Source organism: Phocoena phocoena, chromosome 1, assembly GCF_963924675.1.
Source record: "Phocoena phocoena chromosome 1, mPhoPho1.1, whole genome shotgun sequence".
Lineage (NCBI taxonomy): Eukaryota > Metazoa > Chordata > Mammalia > Artiodactyla > Phocoenidae > Phocoena > Phocoena phocoena.
The window spans coordinates 127581984-127601953 of record NC_089219.1 but is presented as its reverse complement, the minus strand read 5'-3'; the positions used below and the strand labels follow the sequence as shown (position 1 = coordinate 127601953).

General features: G+C 43.8%; 1 protein-coding gene across 2 annotated transcripts in view; it reads right to left on the bottom strand.

The window, feature by feature from the left end:
* Positions 1–3293, bottom strand: part of PRRX1 (paired related homeobox 1) — a 71032-nt gene extending 67739 nt beyond the window's left edge. The window contains exon 1 of one of the 2 annotated variants that reach the window (XM_065890218.1): positions 2595–3293. In XM_065890218.1, the coding sequence (XP_065746290.1) occupies positions 2595–2835 (241 nt within the window). In that variant the 5' untranslated portion in view covers positions 2836–3293. The remainder of the gene's footprint in view (positions 1–2594) is intronic. The other variant, XM_065890209.1, reaches the window with a different exon arrangement.
* Between the last annotated feature and the right edge of the window lie 16677 nt (positions 3294–19970).

The following is a 19970-nucleotide window of genomic DNA, read 5'->3' as shown; positions in this document are numbered from 1 at the left end:
GTGTGTGTGTGTGTATGTGTGTGTGGGGGGGGTTGGGTGTGTGTGTTTTCTCAGCTACTTTCTCAGCCCCAGGTGTCTGTCCATCAGCTCATTCCCATCACCTCGCTCTGCATTCTGCGACCTCCCTCTGGAACTGTTTGTCTACCATTCTTCCTCAAACACCCTCTCCCCCAGAATCTGTTTCCTTTCTGGGGTCACTCCCCACTAGGCCTCCTTACTACTAGAAACTCTGTGATGTGCTCAAGTATCAAGCAGGCAGGTTCCCACAGGTGTCATTCCTTTCCCTCAGGACAAACGGTCCCCAACTCTGCCTGCTGCCCTTTGCCTGTCCCCAACCATCCCGCGGTAGTCACGTGCTCAACGCAGCCTTAGCTGCGCCAGGCCTGGGTCTTGAAAGAGCCAACCCTGGGCTGCCTCCGCACCACTGTGGCCTAGCCTCAGCTTGGGGGTGCTTCCCAGCTGGCCTCCTCAGCCCAGTCTTGCTCTGTACCCACTAGAAGGCCACCATGAAGTCGAACTCCCCTCTCTTTGTGTCCACTTAAAGTCAAACGACAGGAACCGTCAGCATCTCTCCAGCCCTGGCCTGCGTGGGCCCTGGGCTTGCTGCGGCCACTGACCCTGGGCCTGCTTTACACAGCCCTCCGCTTGCTTTTGGGGCAAAGCAGCCCTGGCTGATCTCCCTTGCCGCACCCTGATTTTCTATACAGCAGTTTCTTCACAATGTTGTTTTCTGTTGTGGCTCCAGCCTTCAGTTCTCCGAATAGTGACAAACGTTGTGATTAATAATTAGCCATGGCAAAACAAAAAAACGGCAGAATTTGCAGAATTAGTGAAGCTGGGTAATAGGCACATGGAAATTCGTAATACTATTCGCCCTACTCTTTGTATGTTTAAATATTCCCTAGTAAAGTGTTTTAAAATAATACTATTTTGCAGTACATTTTCTTGAGCTACAAGTGCTTACACCTTCGGTGGTTGAGTCATGCTGCCTGGCTGTGCTGGGCCTGAGCAGCTCCCCAGAAAGCTCCCCAGAAACCAGTAACCTCAACAAGGAGGCCTCTGCACCTAGGCATTATCTGGGACTTGGGGACACGGGGTCTTCACTCCTCAGAGTTGCCCAGTTTTTCCCTAGTGTCAGGCCAGGTCAGATTCCCCATCACCCTCTGCCTCTGCGCGTCGTAGGGTGGATCGGCCCCAGTTTGCTTTTGGCTAAAAAACTATAAGGGGAGCCCAGGCCTGGACCAAGGATGCAGGGCGAACAGCAGGCAGCCTGCGGTAGAGATGGGCTCTCCCTGCGGCCTGTTTCAGCTTGGCCCTCCCACCATTTTTCACAGGCCTTGCTTCCAGGTGTTTCTAAGTCCCGTTTGCTTTGCTATCTGTTTTCTGAGAATCTGACCTTGGCACTGTTTTTGGAAAAGCACAGAATTCCAGTGGACCCCCTGGTTCCACAGGCTCCAGGTTCCAAGACGAAATAGCAGTCAGCAAATAATGGCATGGAAAGGGATCAGCCTCATTTAAAACCTTCCAGCCAAGTTCTGACTCTAACAACCTTGTTTAGGAAATATCCAACCCCATGTCACCTGTGATGAGCCAGGTGACAGGTCTGTTATAGACTCCAGGACGTATGGATACACTTGGAGTCACTTTTTTGAGGTACAGCTAATAACGCGAGGTGAGATTTCCTTGGGGGCACGATACCAATCAGGTAGGTTGCGGAAGGGAGATTATACATGGACTTTTCTGGAAATTTTGGGGCCAGTAGGGAGAGCTCCTTCAATGCGACACAGTGCTCCGCGCTTCCCCAGCGCATCTCTCCCGTGCGGGCTCATGCGGGGCGGCAGCTCGGGTTTCACCCCTAAAGGACACTACCTTTGCTTCGCCTGAGTCTCCCCGTGTCATTCAGGCCTTTCATTCTACCGGGGGTCTCAAACCCTTATGCAGGTGTCCGCAACAGCCGGGGACAGAGAGTGGCTCCGGGGACAGAGAGCGGATCCGGCTTTCTAGCCGGGCGCTCCGGCGCCGCCTCTCCGGCACACCCGGCCTTCGGAGACCGCGCGCGGTGCCCAGCCAGAGCAGCGCGGGTCTAGCTCGATTTACGCGGTGCCCTCTGCCACCTCTGTCCCGTCGGCCCTCCAACCCGCTTACGCCACCCGGAAGAAGCCCTCCGAACTCGACTCAGCATCTTTAACCCAATGCTTTCCCAAACAGGGCGGGCTCCCCGAATTTGCACCGCTCTGGGACCCTTTTCCAGCCCAGCCCCGTCGCCCCGCAAGCGGGAAGATCCGGCAGCCGCACTCGTTCGGGACGGAGAGGCAGCGCAGTCGGCTTCGGCGAGAGTCTGCGGCCGGCAGAGTCCCTGACCCCAATCGCAGGGCCTCCCTCCAGCGTCCGCCCTGGCTCCGTCCTCCGCGGAGCCCTCCTTTTCTCATCCTTTTCCCTCTGTCTGTGACCGGCCATTCCTCCGGCCACTGCCACCAACCCCTCCTGGTTCCTGACTTTCTCCCCCTGTCCCCAGGCGGGCTCCAGCCGCCCAGCCCGGACCCCCGCCCTCGACCCGGGACACACACCCCCGCGGGCATGCGCCCGTCACTCACTGTCCTGTTGCGGGGTGTCACTGCCGCTGGTGAGTCCCGGCGACTCCAGTAGGCTCCTGCCGGCCTCGCCCACGCTCTCGTCCGCCTGCGCCGCCACCATGTCCCCGGCTTCCTCCAGGTCTAGCAGGTGACTGACAGAGAAGTTCTTTTTCGCCTGCAGGGTGTCGAGGTTGCCCGGGCTGTCCAAGCGGCCGCCCAGCGCCGGTTGCCGCTCCAGAACGTGCCCGTAGCTGGAGGTCATGGTCTCCCCCTCCGATCCCACCCACCCCCCTCTTCCCGCTCGAATCAACACCAAACGCTGTGGGCGCGAGGGGGGAGAGGAGAAGAGTGGGGAAGAGAGGGGGGGAGTGGAGAGAGAGAGAGAGAGAGAGAGAGAGAGAGAGAGAGAGAGAGAGAGAGAAGGAGGGGAAGAACAAAAAAAAAAGTGGAAGGAGGGCGGGGGACCCCCTTGTGTAGAGCAGAGCGTTCTGCACCAGCAGCCTTCGACAGCCTCGGTTGCCTTCCTGAGGCCAAGTCCGGCGGGGTCCAAAGAGATAATCCACACCAAAAAATAAAATTAAAAGTCACCCTATGTTCAAGTCAGGAGAAAAAAATCCCTTCCAGCTCTCCAAAAGCGTCCACGCGCACACACTAAAAATAATAATAAGGGGGAGAGAGGAAAGGGGAGGCCAGCAGGGCGGGGGAGTTAGGCAAACAGAAGAACAGAGAAGAAGGGGTGGGAGAGAAGAATCAAAGTGGGATTTTTTTTTAAGGTTAAAAAAGTTATTCCCAGGCAAGAGTTCAAGCACCAACAGAAGAAGGCTTGTTCCAGCTTTAAAACATCTTCAAGAAAACGTGTTCCCCCTCTCTGCACTCCTGTGGATTCTCAGGAGTGACTAAAGTTTCAGGAGGAGAGGGTGATGTCTTGCAGATGTATTGGAGAGCAGGATTCTCACTTTACTTTTCGTAAGGAAAAAAAAAAAAAAAAAGGCTCCAAGAGTCCGAAGGAGGGTGGTGGTGGGTTTCCCCGTTCCCTTCTCCCTCTCCCCCTCTTCTTGCTGAGCTCCTTTTTCCTTCTCAGTTGGATCAAGAAGCTCTCTGGCACTTCAAAAGGCACAAACTGGCATGCAGAGGAGGCTTTGTAGGGAATACAAGAAAATTGGAGACCCCTGGGAGGGCAGATCTCGACTTAATAGGAGCCTGTAATTACGTGGCAAAGCCTTTGTGTGGTGCCTGACGTTTTACAGACCCCTTTTCTCCATCACAATCTCCTTCTTCCTCCTTTCCCTCGGACCAAAAAAACAGTCTGATTAAGAAAACCCCCTTTGCCAACTTCTGAGCAAGAGAGAAGGAGAGAGGGAGGGAGCGAGAGAGGGAGAGAGGGAGGAGGGGGAGAAAAGGGAGGGAAAAGAAAGCGAGAGAGCCCCTTCAGATTTTTTAAGTAAAGGTCTAATTATCATTCCCCTGCAATAGTATCACGGGGAGAAAAGACAAACTGAAACCCATAGTCACTTCAAACGGGCTGATTATTTTGCTTCGGCATTAACTCCTCCAGATTTGTTTAAGATCCTGCTGGAAAATCTCATTTGCATGTTTTGATAACAGCTGCGGGGAAACTTGTTGGAAAAAATCCACAACTATCTCAATCAAATTTTCTTCTCCCTCTGCCTTTTTTTTTAACGTTTCCTGCTGTTCTACCAATTTTTGGGTGGTGGGGCTGGAAGAGCGTCTGAGAACAAGGGAGACAGCAAGCATATTAAGGCTGCATTTGGCCCTGTAGAGGCAGCCTATTAAATAATGTAATAAAATGACAGGAGTGATCATAATGGAAGGCTCTCCCACGCTTCCTCCGTGGACTGAAGGCAGGTTGGGGGAGATCTAGAAGGCACTGAATCGATTCGAGTCTTTCCGCGCCGCTAGGAATCCCGGGGCCAGGCAGTAGGAAATTTACATATTTATTTAGCTGGAAGAAAGGACTCAAGGAGTTTGTCATAATTGCTCCCCTTCCCCCCACGCTGGCCAATTTCGTAACCTCTTTGGTGCAGCCAAGGTCGCTTCCCCAGGCTACGACGCTAAGCCGAGAGGGTCGCGCTGCCCAGATGAGGAGGAAGCAGGGGCACTCCTAGAGCCAGCTGCGGGCGGAGGCTCCAGCGGAGGTTCAGGGTACAGTCCGGCTGCCCTGGGGGTGGAGGAGGGAGGAAGAACGGAGAGGGGTGGACGAACCCCCATCTAAGTCTACGGATAATGCTTTGTCGTTCTAATGCTGAGCCCTAACTTGACAGAGGACAGAGAGGTGCTTAGTGATTTTTTCATGACCTGTTGGAATTTGGTACAGCTTTAATAGTCTCATTAGAAATGAGTTACTATATGACTAGTAAGTAAAATATTAAGTGTTTATTTGTGGCGTTTTATGTTCGTTAAACACACACACACATACACACATATTCCCTCACTCCCTTGATTACTAAACTTTTTTTTTTTCCCTTTTTCTCCTATAGCCCAGAGGCTCGACTGGAGAGAAAGAAGGGTCCGAGTGTGTGTAAATGGCTTCTGGGCTCCAAACGGCCACAGTTAGCCCAGAACTTCCAGCCCTGATCTAGGAAAAGAACATTTGATGCCATCAAAGGGCTGCAGATTGAAACCAGATGTGCTCGCCTCGGTTCTTTCCATGCATTTAATTAAGGAGCCGGGATGGAGGAGACTTTTTCATCATTAGCCCACCCACTCCCTCCCTCCTCTTTCCATCCCTTCGCCCTCCCCCGCGGCCCGCTCGCACCCGGACCGGGAGCCCCAGAGCCCAGCCAGCGCCGCATGGTGCGCAGAGCCCGTCGCTCAGTCTCCCCAGTGGTCGGGGCTCTAAGCAGTAAACATCTGTCCGCGTCTGGGCTGGGGCGAGCTGCGCGGCAGGGCTAGCGGGATGCCGGTGGGAGACGGCCGAGCTCCCAGGTGGGCCCGCCGGAGTGGGAGCGTTGCAGGCGGGTGCCTTGCGCGGAGATTTCCAAAACCGTTGGTTGCGCGCGCCTAAGCCGAGCGCACATGTGTCAGTGCCACCGGTTGGAATGGACGTGACATAATCGCATAGAGAGGTTTTCAGCCGGCGTCCGGCTGCATGAGCTTAGGTGAAAGGGCTGAGGGGCCGGCCGTTTCTCCCTTCTCTCCACGCCCCGCGAGGCACGGCTGGGAATGTCCCCGCAGCCGAGTCAGCCTCTTCGAATCTTCTCAGAAATGGAGCAGGCCCTAGCCTTTCCCTCCTTCTCCACCCTCATTACACAGTTGTATTTTAATGTTTCTTTTCGTCCTTGATACCAACCGAACTGCCTTTTGTGACAAAGGTCTGGATAAGGGACTAGGGGCTTCTGACACCCCCAGGACTTGCTGCTTCCCCTGAAGACACACTGATCTCAGTCATATGAGGGGAGGTTGCCCTTCGGAGGAAGTTGCCTTGTCCAGAGTGTGCCGTCAGCCTGGTTGGTGACCGAGAGGTAGCGACAGGGGAGATACGGGCAGTTGGAAACAATCAGACGTCTCCACTTGTGTTCCGCTGTGTTTTCCAAGGGGATCGGGCGCTCCCTTTACATCATCCACTTGTCATACTCATAATAATATCAACCAATTATACCAATACCAACTAAGATGCTAACGGTTTCAACAAAAACACCAGGCACATTTGCTTAGCATTTGTCGACCAAATTACATATACATGCATATATATATGTGTGTATATGTACACATATATACATCTATAAATTTCTATGCACAATATTTTCCCAAAATGTCTTCTGGAGTGAGAGTTCAAATACCAGCAGACTGTGTGAGGTTGGCCCAGCTGCCACAGCGCAGCTCTCGGCGCTGCGCTAGTCCTGAGGCCCCGGAGTCCCCCTCCAGGGGTGGCATTTGAGGACTACGTGGCAGGAGAAGGGCTGACAGAGTGTCCTCCAAGCCCAGAAGAAGTTGGAACTAGGGGTCAGACTCCCGGGGTGTCCAAGGGAAGGGAGATGCCAGCTTGAGACAGGGTCTGGAGACAGGCGGCAGGGCCCCTCTGGCAGTCCCAGCATGCTTATTTTGGAATCCTGCGGAAAAGGCTCCGGGGACTCTTCACCGCTCCAGAAGGCCATTCCTTCCCAGGGTATCCGTAGTTCTCACCGCAGGGAGCTGGGGCGGCGGGGTGAGTTGGGAGGACGCTCTGGGAGGGTCCCCAAGAAAGCAAATCCTGGAGGCATAGACCCTGCAGAATTGATATTTTTTTCTTGTTTAGGTCTTTGTGGAGTTTTTTATTTTTTTCTATTAACAATTGCTAGTGGATTGGATCCACACCCTTATTATGTTTACACAAAACATTTGTAATTTGTTGAGATTCTGGACTGTAATTAAAAACCAGCTGGATAACCCTACAGGGAGATTCATGAGCAAGGAGCGCATTCACCCGGTAAATGGTGAAAGGCGTCGGTTCGTGCTGCTAGCTGGCCAGGCGGGAGAAGGCTGAAGCGGAACCCTCGGAGCCAGCACAGACGCTGTACCTCGGGCACACAGAGGCGGGCCACGGAGCTCCTTCTCAGAGTGCCAAGGGTCTCCACGCCTGGCCTCTCCCTGCGTCCAGGCGCCAGGCCCTGCTCGCCAGAGGGGTGGAGGGAGGGGGAAATTGGTGGATCAAAGTTCTCTCGGCTCAGGTTGCAGGAACCAGGAGGGCCAGGCACCTCTAGAATTAGAGAATGACCATCTGGCAGAAAGATGTCAGGGGAGGAGAAGCTGTGGCTGGGAGCACATGCTCATCTCCCAGGCAAGCGGCAGGCCTGGCCTGGGAACTTAGAAGTCCTCAGAGAATGCTGTGGCCTGTTTAGTTACCTAATCACTACTTTGTTTTCACCATGTGACTTCCTTTTGGGAAAAGTTAGAAGGAGAGCATTTCTAACTCAAAATCTCTAAACATGTGTAGATCTTTCCCTGGCTTTTGCTTTGACTTCCATCCATCAGTCAATGATTATTAAAATGTGAAGCCCTGGATCATGTAATTAACCAGAACCCGCTTCTTCATGATCCCTCCAGGATCTGAGAGTGGCTTTCCAACCCTTCCTTCTGCCCTATCCTTTTTAAAAATAACTCCTGTTTCTAGATTCCTCCCCAAGTAAGTGGGAGCAAAGCTCGGACTAGCAAGGAAACTTGCCAAGAGATCAGACCAAAGTAGGAAGGAGGTTTGGTTCCCAGTTATGTGCCCTTGTGTGGTCCTATTCATAGTTAGGTTTGGTATTGATTATTGTCCAGGATTTCCCTGGCACTGGAAGCTAGCAGAACTCTGCCTCATCTGGCTAGCAGAATGCCCCCCCGCACACACCCTAAGCAGTTTCCCCTCTGAGGTGGAAGCCAGGAGTTGTACTCTCTGACATGTTAATAAGCTGACATGATAATCACGTGTGACAGGTCGTAGGTTCCATGACATGTAAACAAGACAATACCACCCTCATGCAAATAACATGCTATAGGGGTGGAAATGCTTTCCTGCTCATGGTTGACATTCTAGTATATATTCATTAGCAATAAAAAAGGGGAAAAGAGTAAAATGCTAGATATATTCTTCAGGGTTCTCATATTTTAGTGTTTCCGAGGAGATTTTATGCCAGACTTGAAAAAGACTCTCCTTTGCCCTCCCCGTTCTGGTTCTTCTTATCATAAGTGGCATCTCAGGAACAGTTCTCCTATGCATGGGTGAATGCTCTCTACCCACACCCACCTCCATCCAATAGCCCTATTGGATTATTTTGGGATTTTGCAGTAATCAAAGGAAGTAGGACTAAAAACACATTTCCAGGTAGCAAGCTGGTAATAGGTTCATTTTGTTGCAGTTTGGGAGGGCCAACATATTCATGTAGGACCTAGTGCACTGGAGCTATCTCCTCCTCAAACCACTGGACACTGACTTTGCACGTGCTACTGAAGACACCGGGGACCTGCACATTGGCAAATGCAATGAGTACTCTCAGACTTTCCTTTGCCAAGTGCCTTTGCTCTAATTGACAGTATTGAGCACTGTCTTTTTGAAATTTCTTCTCCTGGTTCTCTGTTTCAATGACCACTTCTTCTTGGCCTTCGTAGAGTGTTCCTTTTCATCAGCTTACTCCTTAAATATTGATATTATCCAGAGTTCTGTCCCTCATCCTCACTGTCCTTTCCAGTAAACAGGTCGTTACTAAAAGATCTCATATACTTTCATGGGTCAACTACCACTTGTTCATCAATGAGTCTAATATCTAAATCTTAAGCTTTACCACCTACTCACTGTCACCTTGGGCAAACTGGGCAAGTTACTTACCTCCCTATGCCTCAGTTTACTCATCTTTCTAATGAGATAAACCATGCTCCTACCACATATATTCATGAGAACTAAATGAGAATGCATGCAAGCCATTAACACAGTGCTTACCGTACAGTAAACCCTGGAAAAAAAATAGCTATTTTCTTGATGGACATGCACTTCATTAAGGAACCTTAAACTCAGCATGTCCAAAACTGAACTCAACCTAATCTTCCCATGCTCCGCCTTTTTCCCCAGTAGGAAACCTAGGAGTTACCCCAAATTCCTCCCTCTTTGACATGACCTCCAGCTTATCCAGGTAACCACTAAATTCTGCCTGTGTTCTCTAACTAGCATCAATCCTGTCACTAAGTCAATAAGTGCTTGTCGAATTGCAACTGAAGATTAATTAACACTGGAGCAAATGAATAGGCAACATTACGTGGGAGTGTGTAGCTATAATATTAGAGTGTGTTCACATTATATTAACATAATAACAATTAGTAGTCAGGATGACTTGCCAAATGCCCTCAGAGGAAATATGAATGTGCAGACGCCATACCTTCTCTGTCCTGAGGAACTCAAGCCTTACTCACCAGGCAGATTCAGACAAACCACAAATGGCTGTTGGGAGGATTAAGAAAGAAAAAAAACATAAAAATTGCCCTATCATGATCATCATTTAACAAATGTAAATTCCCTTCCTCTGCTCTGTTAATTCCCTTCTTCAGATGGCCCTGGTTACAGATTCCTTTGAGTTCCATGGAAAAATAGGATGTTAAATTCTTGCTGTTTTCCTATTTTAGAAAAATCCTGGGCAAATGCATGTGACTGAGAAGCATAAAACTGGGAGTGGTTCTAGGCAAACAGCAGCACACAGCGCTACCAGGGAAACCATTGCTGACCCTTCAATACTGTGCTGGAAATGCTCAAGCCTGGTGGATTTTTTTTTTTTTTTTTTTTTTTTTTTACCACACTCTGATAGTTAGAGAACCTGCATGCTCATTGGATTCTTGGCCCTATGTAAGACACCAGAGCTGAGGTCCCAGGCTGGCTTATTGCCTCTGCAAGTTCCTAAACGTTGGGCCCCTAGAGCTCTGTTTCTAAGCCAAGCAAAAGTGGGGTGGAATCTTACAGGATAGATACAATACGCCTTGGGCCTGGGTAAATTTGGCCAATTTAAAACTTATGAGGCTCTTCAGCTGACTTTAGTGCTTACCCAGTGGGCATGACACTTAGGATTACCTTTTTGGACTTGCTGCTCTCATAAATCTGGAGCCAAGCACAACCCATTCTCCCCCTGCTTTCCTCTCCTGAGTCCTTCCATAAATCTCTAATTTTCTAAACAGCTCTCTCACTTCTTGTCCCCCAGTTCTCCACTTTTCCTATAGTACTAGCTCATAGGTCAAAAACCAAGCTGGTTGTACCTTCTATTGTCTATTTACACTTGTTTGGTTAGGTATATTATTGTTTGGTTAGATAAAAATTTTTTATCTGTCATGTTGAACACATCCAGATATGCCTTACTTCAAGTTTTGCTCCACAGTAAGCAGTGGTAACAAATTGCAGTGACATTTTTTTCTTGCCTGCCTCAAAAGGATGCTGTGAGATAATGTGTATGTATAATACCAGTTGCAGTGATTATTACCTCCAGTTGTCACATTTTCCTGCCATTCTTTTCTTGCTTTTCATCACTACAGATAAGAAGAAGGTATTTACATAATGGAAGTTAGAAAACTGATTTTTTTTATGTCTAAAATAATGTAGTGTTTCAACACTTTGCAGATCATGAACCTAATACTTCAACACTTTGTTAAGTCACCATTCACCTCTTTTATACAAATACAGCTTTGCTTTTCATAAACCTGGTGTCCAGCTCTGCATTTAAAACACCAGAACCACTTCTCACTAATATACATGATTTAAAAACGAAACAAAACTTCCTTTTGCCACTCACCTTTTATCTTTTCCTCTTTTTGTAATTTTTCTTTTGAGCATCTTCTGCTCCTTTAAACCAGAAGTTTGAATTATTTCCTTCAAAATTTGAAGGGTAAGATTTAGTGATCTCTCTAATTTTCATTACTGTTGGGTGTCTTGCTTTCCTTATGAAAATTATGATACAGGATTTCAGATATCCAATTTTATGTTATTTTGGACCAAATGGCATAAAGCAGGAGTCTGCCATTAACCTGTAACCATTACCAGATAGTCTATTATATTCCATGTTGAGTTTATTATGATGGAAAGAGTAGAAGCTTTAAAAACCTTGGAAGTATATTTCTTGAGTCTGCCTCTTAAAAACTTTGAGCAAGTTATGCAGTCCCTTTGAGTCTCAATATCTGAGTCTCAGCATCTAAGGTACTGCTGAAAAAAAAAAAAGTAGCATAACATAGTAAGGATCTAATAGAGTGCTTGGCAAATAGTAAATACTCAATAAAAGTTCAAAATTTCCACTTTCGTTTATTATATAGTAGCTTGTAGCAGAACAGCAATGCTCCCTCTAAGAGCAACTAGAAAATCTGAAATATTTATATCCTCCTCACCCCAAATATCAAAGAGCTTCCAAGGCAGTCAGGACTTGAAAATCGTGTTCCAGAGAAGAATGCTTTTGGAAGTAAATCAAACTTTCTCTATTCCTCCTTAATTGTTGGGTAGTCTGCCACTTTCTGCCACATTTTGGACTGGACCAAGAGACTTAAAAAAGAAAAGAAAAGAAAAGGAAAAAAATGTACCTGCTAAGAAATAGATAATCCAGCAGAGCTTTATGCATTTGTATGGCCATGGAGAAAGACAAATTAGAGTTTGGGGCAGCTGAGATTTCATAGAAAAGTGAGGCTGAGACAAATAAGAACAGTAATACCATTTTTCCCTCAAGGTGTTTGCTAATTAAGCTGCGCAAGGCAAAAGGCTCAGTATAACATGACGTGAATAAAAAGCAGATCAGGGGCTTCCCTGGTGGCGCACTGGTTGAGAGTCCGCCTGCCGATGCAGGGGACACGGGTTCGTGCCCCGGTCCGGGAAGATCCCACATGCCGCGGAGCGGCTGGGCCCGTGAGCCACGGCCGCTGAGCCTGCGCGTCCGGAGCCTGTGCTCCGCAACGGGAGAGGCCACAACAGTGAGAGGCCCGCGTACGGCAAAAAAAAAAAAAAAAAAAAAGCAGATCAGCATTTTTGGCAACCCAAAAGGGCCAGGAAGACCAAAATTGAAGTTTATGACATATCACGGAGGAGAATCCACAAGAACACTTCGGGTCCTCTGTTAGGAAACATAGAAAGCTACATCCCTAAGAATGCAAGAAACTTAGATGAAGACTGAACCTTACCAAAGACTGACTTCAGTCCTAGATTAAATTGAGCTGATTTGCCTCTCTCTTGCCTTTTAAAATAGGTTGAATCCTCTCTGGAAGAATATAACAGAGTCACTATAATTTTCATATAAAATGCCCAGCATTTGAGTTAAAAAAAAAAAAACAGGGCTTCCCTGGTGGCACAGTGGTTGAGAGTCTGCCTGCCGATGCAGGGGACACGGGTTCGTGCCCCGGTCCGGGAAGATCCCACATGCTGCGGAGCGGCTGGGCCCGTGAGCCATGGCTGCTGGGCCTGCGCAGCCGGAGCCTGTGCTCCGCAACGGGAGAGGCCACAACAGTGAGAGGCCCGCATACCGCAAAAACAAAAAAAACCCCAGACATATTAAGAAACAAGGCCAAGAGAAAACATGCGCAACAGAAATAGGTGTCCCGGGTATTGGACATAGCAGACATGGACTTAAAATTAACAATGACCAATATAATATCCCACTACTGAAACTATAAGAATCAAGTGGAATTTATAGAACTAAAAAATGTAACAGGTGAACTCAAAAATTCAGTAGGTGAGTTTAACTGGATATTTGATACAGCTTAAGTGAGAAATAGCTGAAAAATAGATCAGAAGAAAATATCCAGACTGAAGTACGGAGGAGAAAAATAATGAGAAGCAGAGAGAATTCTGGGGAAATGGGGGAGTAGAAAGCACCAAGAAACTGTCTCTCCACCTTGACAACAATTTTGCTGGCAGAATCTGTCTAATATAATTAATTTAAAACTCTGGAGTATATTGAAGGCTTGCAAGTTTCAGGGGAAGGTTTGGACAGTAAATTGAGGTTAATTTCAGTCAATTTTAGCTCTTAGCACAGTAGCAGCTACTACTTATACCTTAGCCTCAGCCCTCTGGCACGCAGCTGTGCACACATTGCTGGAGCAGCTACACACAACACACAACTTGTGGAAGCCAGGGTAGGCAAAAAGGACCCTACTCTCCAAATATCAGGAATCAGTGCTCTAATTGCTGATCACTGATTCTGATCTCAGAAGTGCAAAAAGGAGGATGGTAATTGTTGTAACATTTCCCCCATTGTTCAAGCTCCTCCCCTCAAGTGAAAGTGATTCTAAGGGAATTAAATGGCCAGTGCCCTTTCTCCCCACTTCATTTTTTCTTTTTTCCCTTTTGGGAGACAAACACTAAAGCCTAAGACATTCAAAAGCAAGTGCACACACAGGGAAAATTAGAAAGTGACCATGCATGGGAAAGGTGAAGGCTCAGAAAAGACCTGAGGAGATTTTAGGTTTACACCTCAGGCTGATCCTTGGAACAGAGATTGCCCCAAATAAATAAATAAATAAACAAAGAAACACATACATACCTACAATCATGAAAACCAGCAAACCCTAGGGAAAAGGGAGAATCGGATTTCCAGAGTTTTCACCTTATTAGATTCAAACATCAAGTTTTCAACAAAAAGTCATAAAGCAAACAAAGAAACAAGAAAGTATGGCCTATTCAAAGTAAAAGATAAATAATCAGAAAGTGTTCCTTTAAAATACCTGATGGAAGATTACCTGGGTAAAGAAATTAAAATAACTGTCTTAAATATGCTCAAGAAAATGATATATAAACAAAATGAAAATACCAATAAAGAGATAGAAAACAAAAAGAAACCAAAAAGAAATCCTGGAGCTGAAAAGTATAATAACTGAAATGAAAAATTCACTAGAAGGATTCAAAGGCATATTTGAGCAGGCAGAAGAAAGAATCATCAAACTTGAAGACAGGACAATGGAAATTACCAAATGTGAGCAATAGAATGAAAAAAGATTGAAGAAAACTGAATAGAGCCTAAGTGACACTACCAAGCAGACCATTTATTCAGTGTTAGAGTTTCAGAAAGAGAAGAGAAAGAAATGGGCAGAGAGGATATTTGAAGAAATAATGGCAAAGAGCTTCCCAAATCTGATGAAAGACATGAATATAAACATCCAAGAAATTCAACAAACTCCAAGTAAGATAAACTCAAAGAGATCCACACTGAGGCACATTATAATCAAACTTTTGAAAGCCAAAGATAAACAGAGAATATTGAAAACAACAAGAAGAGATTCATTACATACAAGGGATACTCAATAAGATGATCAGAAGATTTTCTCATAAGAAACTTTGGGGGCCAGAAGACAATATATTCAAAGCACTCAAAGGAAAAATGAACTATCGACCAAGAATCCTATATCCAGCAAAACTGTCCTTCATAGTGAGGGATACATTAAGACATTCCCAGATAAATAAAAATTAAGAAATGTCTTTACCACTGGAACTTCCCTGTGAGAAATGCTCAAAGGAAAAGTGAAATGAAAGGAAATTAGACAATAAATTGAAGCCATGTGAAGAAATAAAGATCTTGATAAAGTTAAATACATGGCGATTATAAAAGGTAGTATTATAACAATGGTTTGTAACTCCACTCTCTATTCCACATGATTTAAGAGACTAATATATTTTTAATTATTGTCTAATAGTTAGTATTATTGTAACTTTGGTTTGTAAATCTACATGTTGCCTTATCCATAATTTAAGAGATGGATGCATTTGAAAGAACTATTAGTTTAGGTTTTGGAGCACACAATATGAAAGATGTAATTTCGTGACATCAGCAACTGGAACAGGTAGTGACAGAGCTGTAAACAGCAGAGTTTTTGTATGTTATCAAATTTAAGCTGGTATAAATTCAAATTAAGGTGTTGTAACTTTAGGATGTTAAATACAATCCCCATGGTCACCACAGAGTAAATAACTATAGAATATATACAAAAGGAAATGAGAAAGAAATTTAAATGTCTCACTACAAAATATCAACTAAACACAAAACAAAACAGTAATGCAGGAAATGAGGAACAAAAAAGCCGTAAGGAATACAGAAAACAAATAGCAAAGTGACAGAAGTAAGCCCCTCCTTATCAGTAACTACTTTAAACGTAAATGTACTAAACACTCTAATAAAAAGACAGAGATTGACAGAAAGGATAAAACTACATGATCCAGCTATATGCCATCTATAAGAGACTCACTTTCCAAAGACACAAATGGGTTGAAAGTGAAAGGAAGGAAAAGGACATTCCATGCAAATAGTAACCAAAAGACAGCAAGGGTAGCTGTACTAATATCAGAAAAAATAGACTTTAAATCAAAATAAGTTAAAAGAGACAAAGAAGAACACTATATATTAATGAAAGTTTCAGTACACCAAGAATATGTAAATATTATAAACATTTGCATACCTAATTACAGACGTGCAAAATATATGAAGCAAAAACTGATGGAATTGAAGGGAGAAACAGATAGCTCTACAATAATAGGAGGATACTTTAGTATTCCACTCTCAATAATAGATAGAACAACCAGAGAGAAGATAAGAAAGGAAATAGAGGACTTACCACAATAAACCAACAAGATCTGACAGACATACAGAACACTCTACTTAACTATAACAGCATATGCATTCTCCTCAAGTGCACCTGGGGCATTTTTCAGGTTAGTTTCAATTGATTTAAAAAGACAAATATTATTTAAATTATATTCTCTCACTACTACAGGATGAAATCAACAGCAGAAGTAAGGCTTGAAAATTCACAAATTCGTGGAAATTAAACAACACACTCTTTGAATCACAAACAGTGGATCAAAGACAAAACCACAAGGGAAATTAGAAAATAGAGATGAATGAAAGTGAAAACACAACATACCAAAAGCCAGACAAAGATACTATGAGAAGAGAAAACTACAGACAAATATATCTTATGAACATGAATAAACAATTCTCAATAAAATACTAGCAAATCAAATTCAGCAGCATATCAAAAGGATTGTACATGAGGACCAAGTGGGATTTATTCCTAGAATGCAAGGATGGTTCAACATATGAACATGTACCCAAAGAAATATTTTTAAAAAGTATAACAGTACTATTTATGACAGACTCAAAGAGCAAATAACCCAAATACTCAACAACAATATCATGGATAAGTAAATTGCTATATTTATAGAATTAAATACTTCATGCAACAATATGGATGGGTCCACAAATATAATGTTGATGGAAAAATGCCAGCCACAAAGAGCACATTTAGTTTGTTCCATACATTTTTTAAAAAGTTGGTTCCCTCCATTTCCATGTCACAAGCTGAAGACATATCATATTACGTTTCTTACAGAAACTATAATTCAAGCAGGGAATTGGAGGCCCATTTCTTGCCACTCATTTACCATTTGTCTTCCACAGAGAATTTCTGTAAGAATAAGTAGCAGCATGAGAAAAAAATGCTTAAAATATCACTTGGTCTAAGAAGCATTAAATATTTTCACAAATTGCCTTCTGATATTTAGCAAAATCTTAACTATGCTTTTACGTGTTCAATTGAATGATATACCAAGTATATAGCACTGAAAACAGATGTCTGAAGTATATAAGGACATGACAATTTTCCCCTAGCTCTACAGGTGTTCATGATGATCTCAACTTCATAACCTCAGAACTGTAATAATAGTAATAATTGCTACTATTTCATGAATATTTACTATGTGCCAAACACTGTGCAAAGTGTTTTGTACCCATTATCTCATTTAATCTTTACAATAACCCTGGAAGGTAGGTTTTACTATCTCCTTTTACAGATAAGGAAACCAAAATTAAGTAATTTTCCCAGGAGAGTCACCCAGACTTGATTAGTATCTGGTTCTCTCTGACAGTCAGGCATGTGCTCTTAACTACCTTGCTAAATGGTGTGTTGTGCAGGTGTGCATCAGTGACATAAAGAAATGCCAGTTCAATGGTCTGAAACTGTAAATGTAAGATTTAGTGTAAATTTAGTTCCAAGACTCCCTCTGTTTCCCTACCTTTAGCCTTCAACTTACCCTCCTGAGTCGCCCTACACCACAGTGGCAACTGAAAACCTAGAAATATCATGAGGAAGAAGAGAAAGTCTTTGCCTGTCCCTTTGCCTGTCTCACCAAAGTGTCCATATTCCCAAATAAGATACCACTGAATGTTTAGGGCCCTGTCTTTGCTTTTTTTTTCTGGGGATGGAGTTAAGAGAGAAGTTGTATTGTAGCATTCAGGCTTACTATTTTTCTTGGTAGAACAATGGAAAAGAAAGAATTATGAAATGTATGCTTAGATATCCTACAAATCAAAGGATAGTCGTACTTAGATTATTTTTTCTCTACATTCACACCCACCCCATTTTTGAAAGTTGCCATGATTTTGTTTGCAATGAAAGATTCCTTTGCCATGTCACATCAGGATGTATATTGTCATCAGCATGCCCTTCAGCTGCCAGGAGCCAGATTCCTATTCTTAGACCATAGGGAAGACTTGTTATTATGACTCTGCCCTTGGATTGTGTTGGCGAAATATGTTCTTTCTGGAGATAACAGCTTCAATTGAAAAATGAATCTGTACTTGTACAGGTTGAAGAAGAATTTCAGCTACTGCACCCTGCTGCAGCAAGAAGACTAATAAAAACCTTGAACCCATAACTCATGTATGAGGTAAAGGGAGCCTTATTGAAGATCAAATAAAAAGTATAAATAGTGAGTCAGACAGCGCATGAAGTGAAGATTCCAACATTCTTTTTTTGCTTACGTTGCTTTCAATGGCATTTGGGATTAAAGGTCAAATAGAATTCAACACAGTAACCCTTGTAAGGCTTGATTTTCTATATTTGAAGATTCATCTCTTCATCCAGAACTTCACTTCTCAACAAGATGTCTGTCTTCATTGCACTTTTCATGCCTGTTTACCTCAAATCCTAATCAGGAAAATGGGTACTTGTAAAACAATCCCCCAGGCCTTTCTGCACTAGATACTCATTCATACACTAATTCACTCACTTAACATGTGCTGAGTGCCTACTAACCCTGAAGATTTAAAAAGACCAAACAACAAAACAGGTCTTCCCACAATACACTCACTATCTAAGAGGGGAGATAAACAGATATTAAGAAAATGTTTTGTGTGGCAGAGTTGATGATTGAACGCTATATTTTTCAAACTGAAAAAAGTAATTTCTAAAATTGATCTATTCCCCTAGTCCTTCATCCAGTAGGACCAAAAGAAAAGCTTAAATTCAATAAGTAATGGTATCTCAGACTCTTGGGGATTCAATAGTTTCTCAAAGATAATTCGTTATCCTTGAGGATGTTAATGATCAATCTTTCAGCTTGTTTTCCATTCCCCTGGCTTTCTTCTAGGTTAGCATCTGAGAATGTTAGGAAGGGGTTTCAAGTCTCAAAGAGGCTGGGAAGAGAGAGTCTAAGAACCACAAATAAGATCTATGGCCCTGTGTTGATTTCTAGGTCCTGTATGACAAAGCTTCTGGTTGGAATTTATTCCTGGCCTCCCTTTCACAGGTATTATTGATGAAGGTGTGCTTTTGCTTCTCATAGCTGGTTAGGCCGCAGTGGTCCCCCCTGGCTCATTAAGCTCCAGTTTGACTCTAGCATTGCACAACCCTCTCGGTTTTAGCTCACTGTGTTCAGATTCCTAGGATTAGGATCCTTTTGGTTAAGTCCTCTCATCTCTTGTCACAGCAATACCATATAAGCCCAATGGCTCAACTGCTTTCCTTACCTCCCCTCCCCTTGCATGCAAATTTCTGGATCTTTTTCACACACTAAAGGAGTTGATGGAGTATTTAGAGGGCTAGCTCAAGTCTTATAAGCGAACCAAGCCTTTCCATTGTTTTTTGTTTTTGTGTGTGTGGTTTGTTTGTTCTTTATTTTTGTTTTTGTTTTGGTACAAGACAGCACCCTGTGAGATCATCTCTTTCAAGAGTTGCAAATAGGAAGAAGGGGGAAAATCTCTTGGAGTTGGTGGGAAATGGAGGGGGGGTACTTTGTGGGGGAGAATGACTGAGGAACTGAACCTCCTCCCATGTCTTTTAAACTTTTCTTCCCACAACCTTTTAGGCTAGAAGAAGTAGAATTTGCTCACTTTCCTGTATGGAAAGGATATATGTCTTCTGAATTCTCTCTACCCATGGGAATTTGATATTCAGGTCAGCCTGTCCTGCTTCTTGATGTTTTAAAAAGAGTAGAAAAAAATTAGAGATTTATTTTTTCTTTCCACAATGCTTGGCTTCTAAGAACACTGTCATAAAAAAATGACTCAAAAATCCCATTTTGGTAGTCAGTAGTTGAATATCCACTACTCTTTTATTTTCCATTTCTATTTGCCATTTCCAGCAGATGGATATTTCCAAATAAATAGAAAGTTAATGGAAATAGGGGGAAAAAGGTTTCTATTTTAATGTTTATTATATATTATGTGTATTTATTTTCTTATGACATTTAAAATAGATTATATATTTGTAGTTTTATAACATATTATAAAACTATTACATAATATTTAAAAATTCATTATCCCTATTTTAGATGCATAAGCTACAATGGAAACACCAAGAAGGAACACACAACCGTAGACATGTTAGGGTAAAAGAACGAGAAAGATAATTAAATTGATATAATTGGCTTTCTTTTGGAAAACTGAAGCAAGAGATACAATCAGGTTTCTTGCTATTATTACTTCTCAGGATTTTCACTGATAGAACATAGGTTTTCCAAGGACATGTCTAAAATGTAGAGTCTATTCCAATAAGCCATTCAGACTGAAGGAAAACCAGATGGGGAACTATAATACAATTTATTAATTAAAGAAGAATCTTTAGAGGCTGTAGGACAATGTTGCTTTATCATCCTTAAAATCAGTACAAATTAAATAGTATTACTAACATTGAATACTTTGG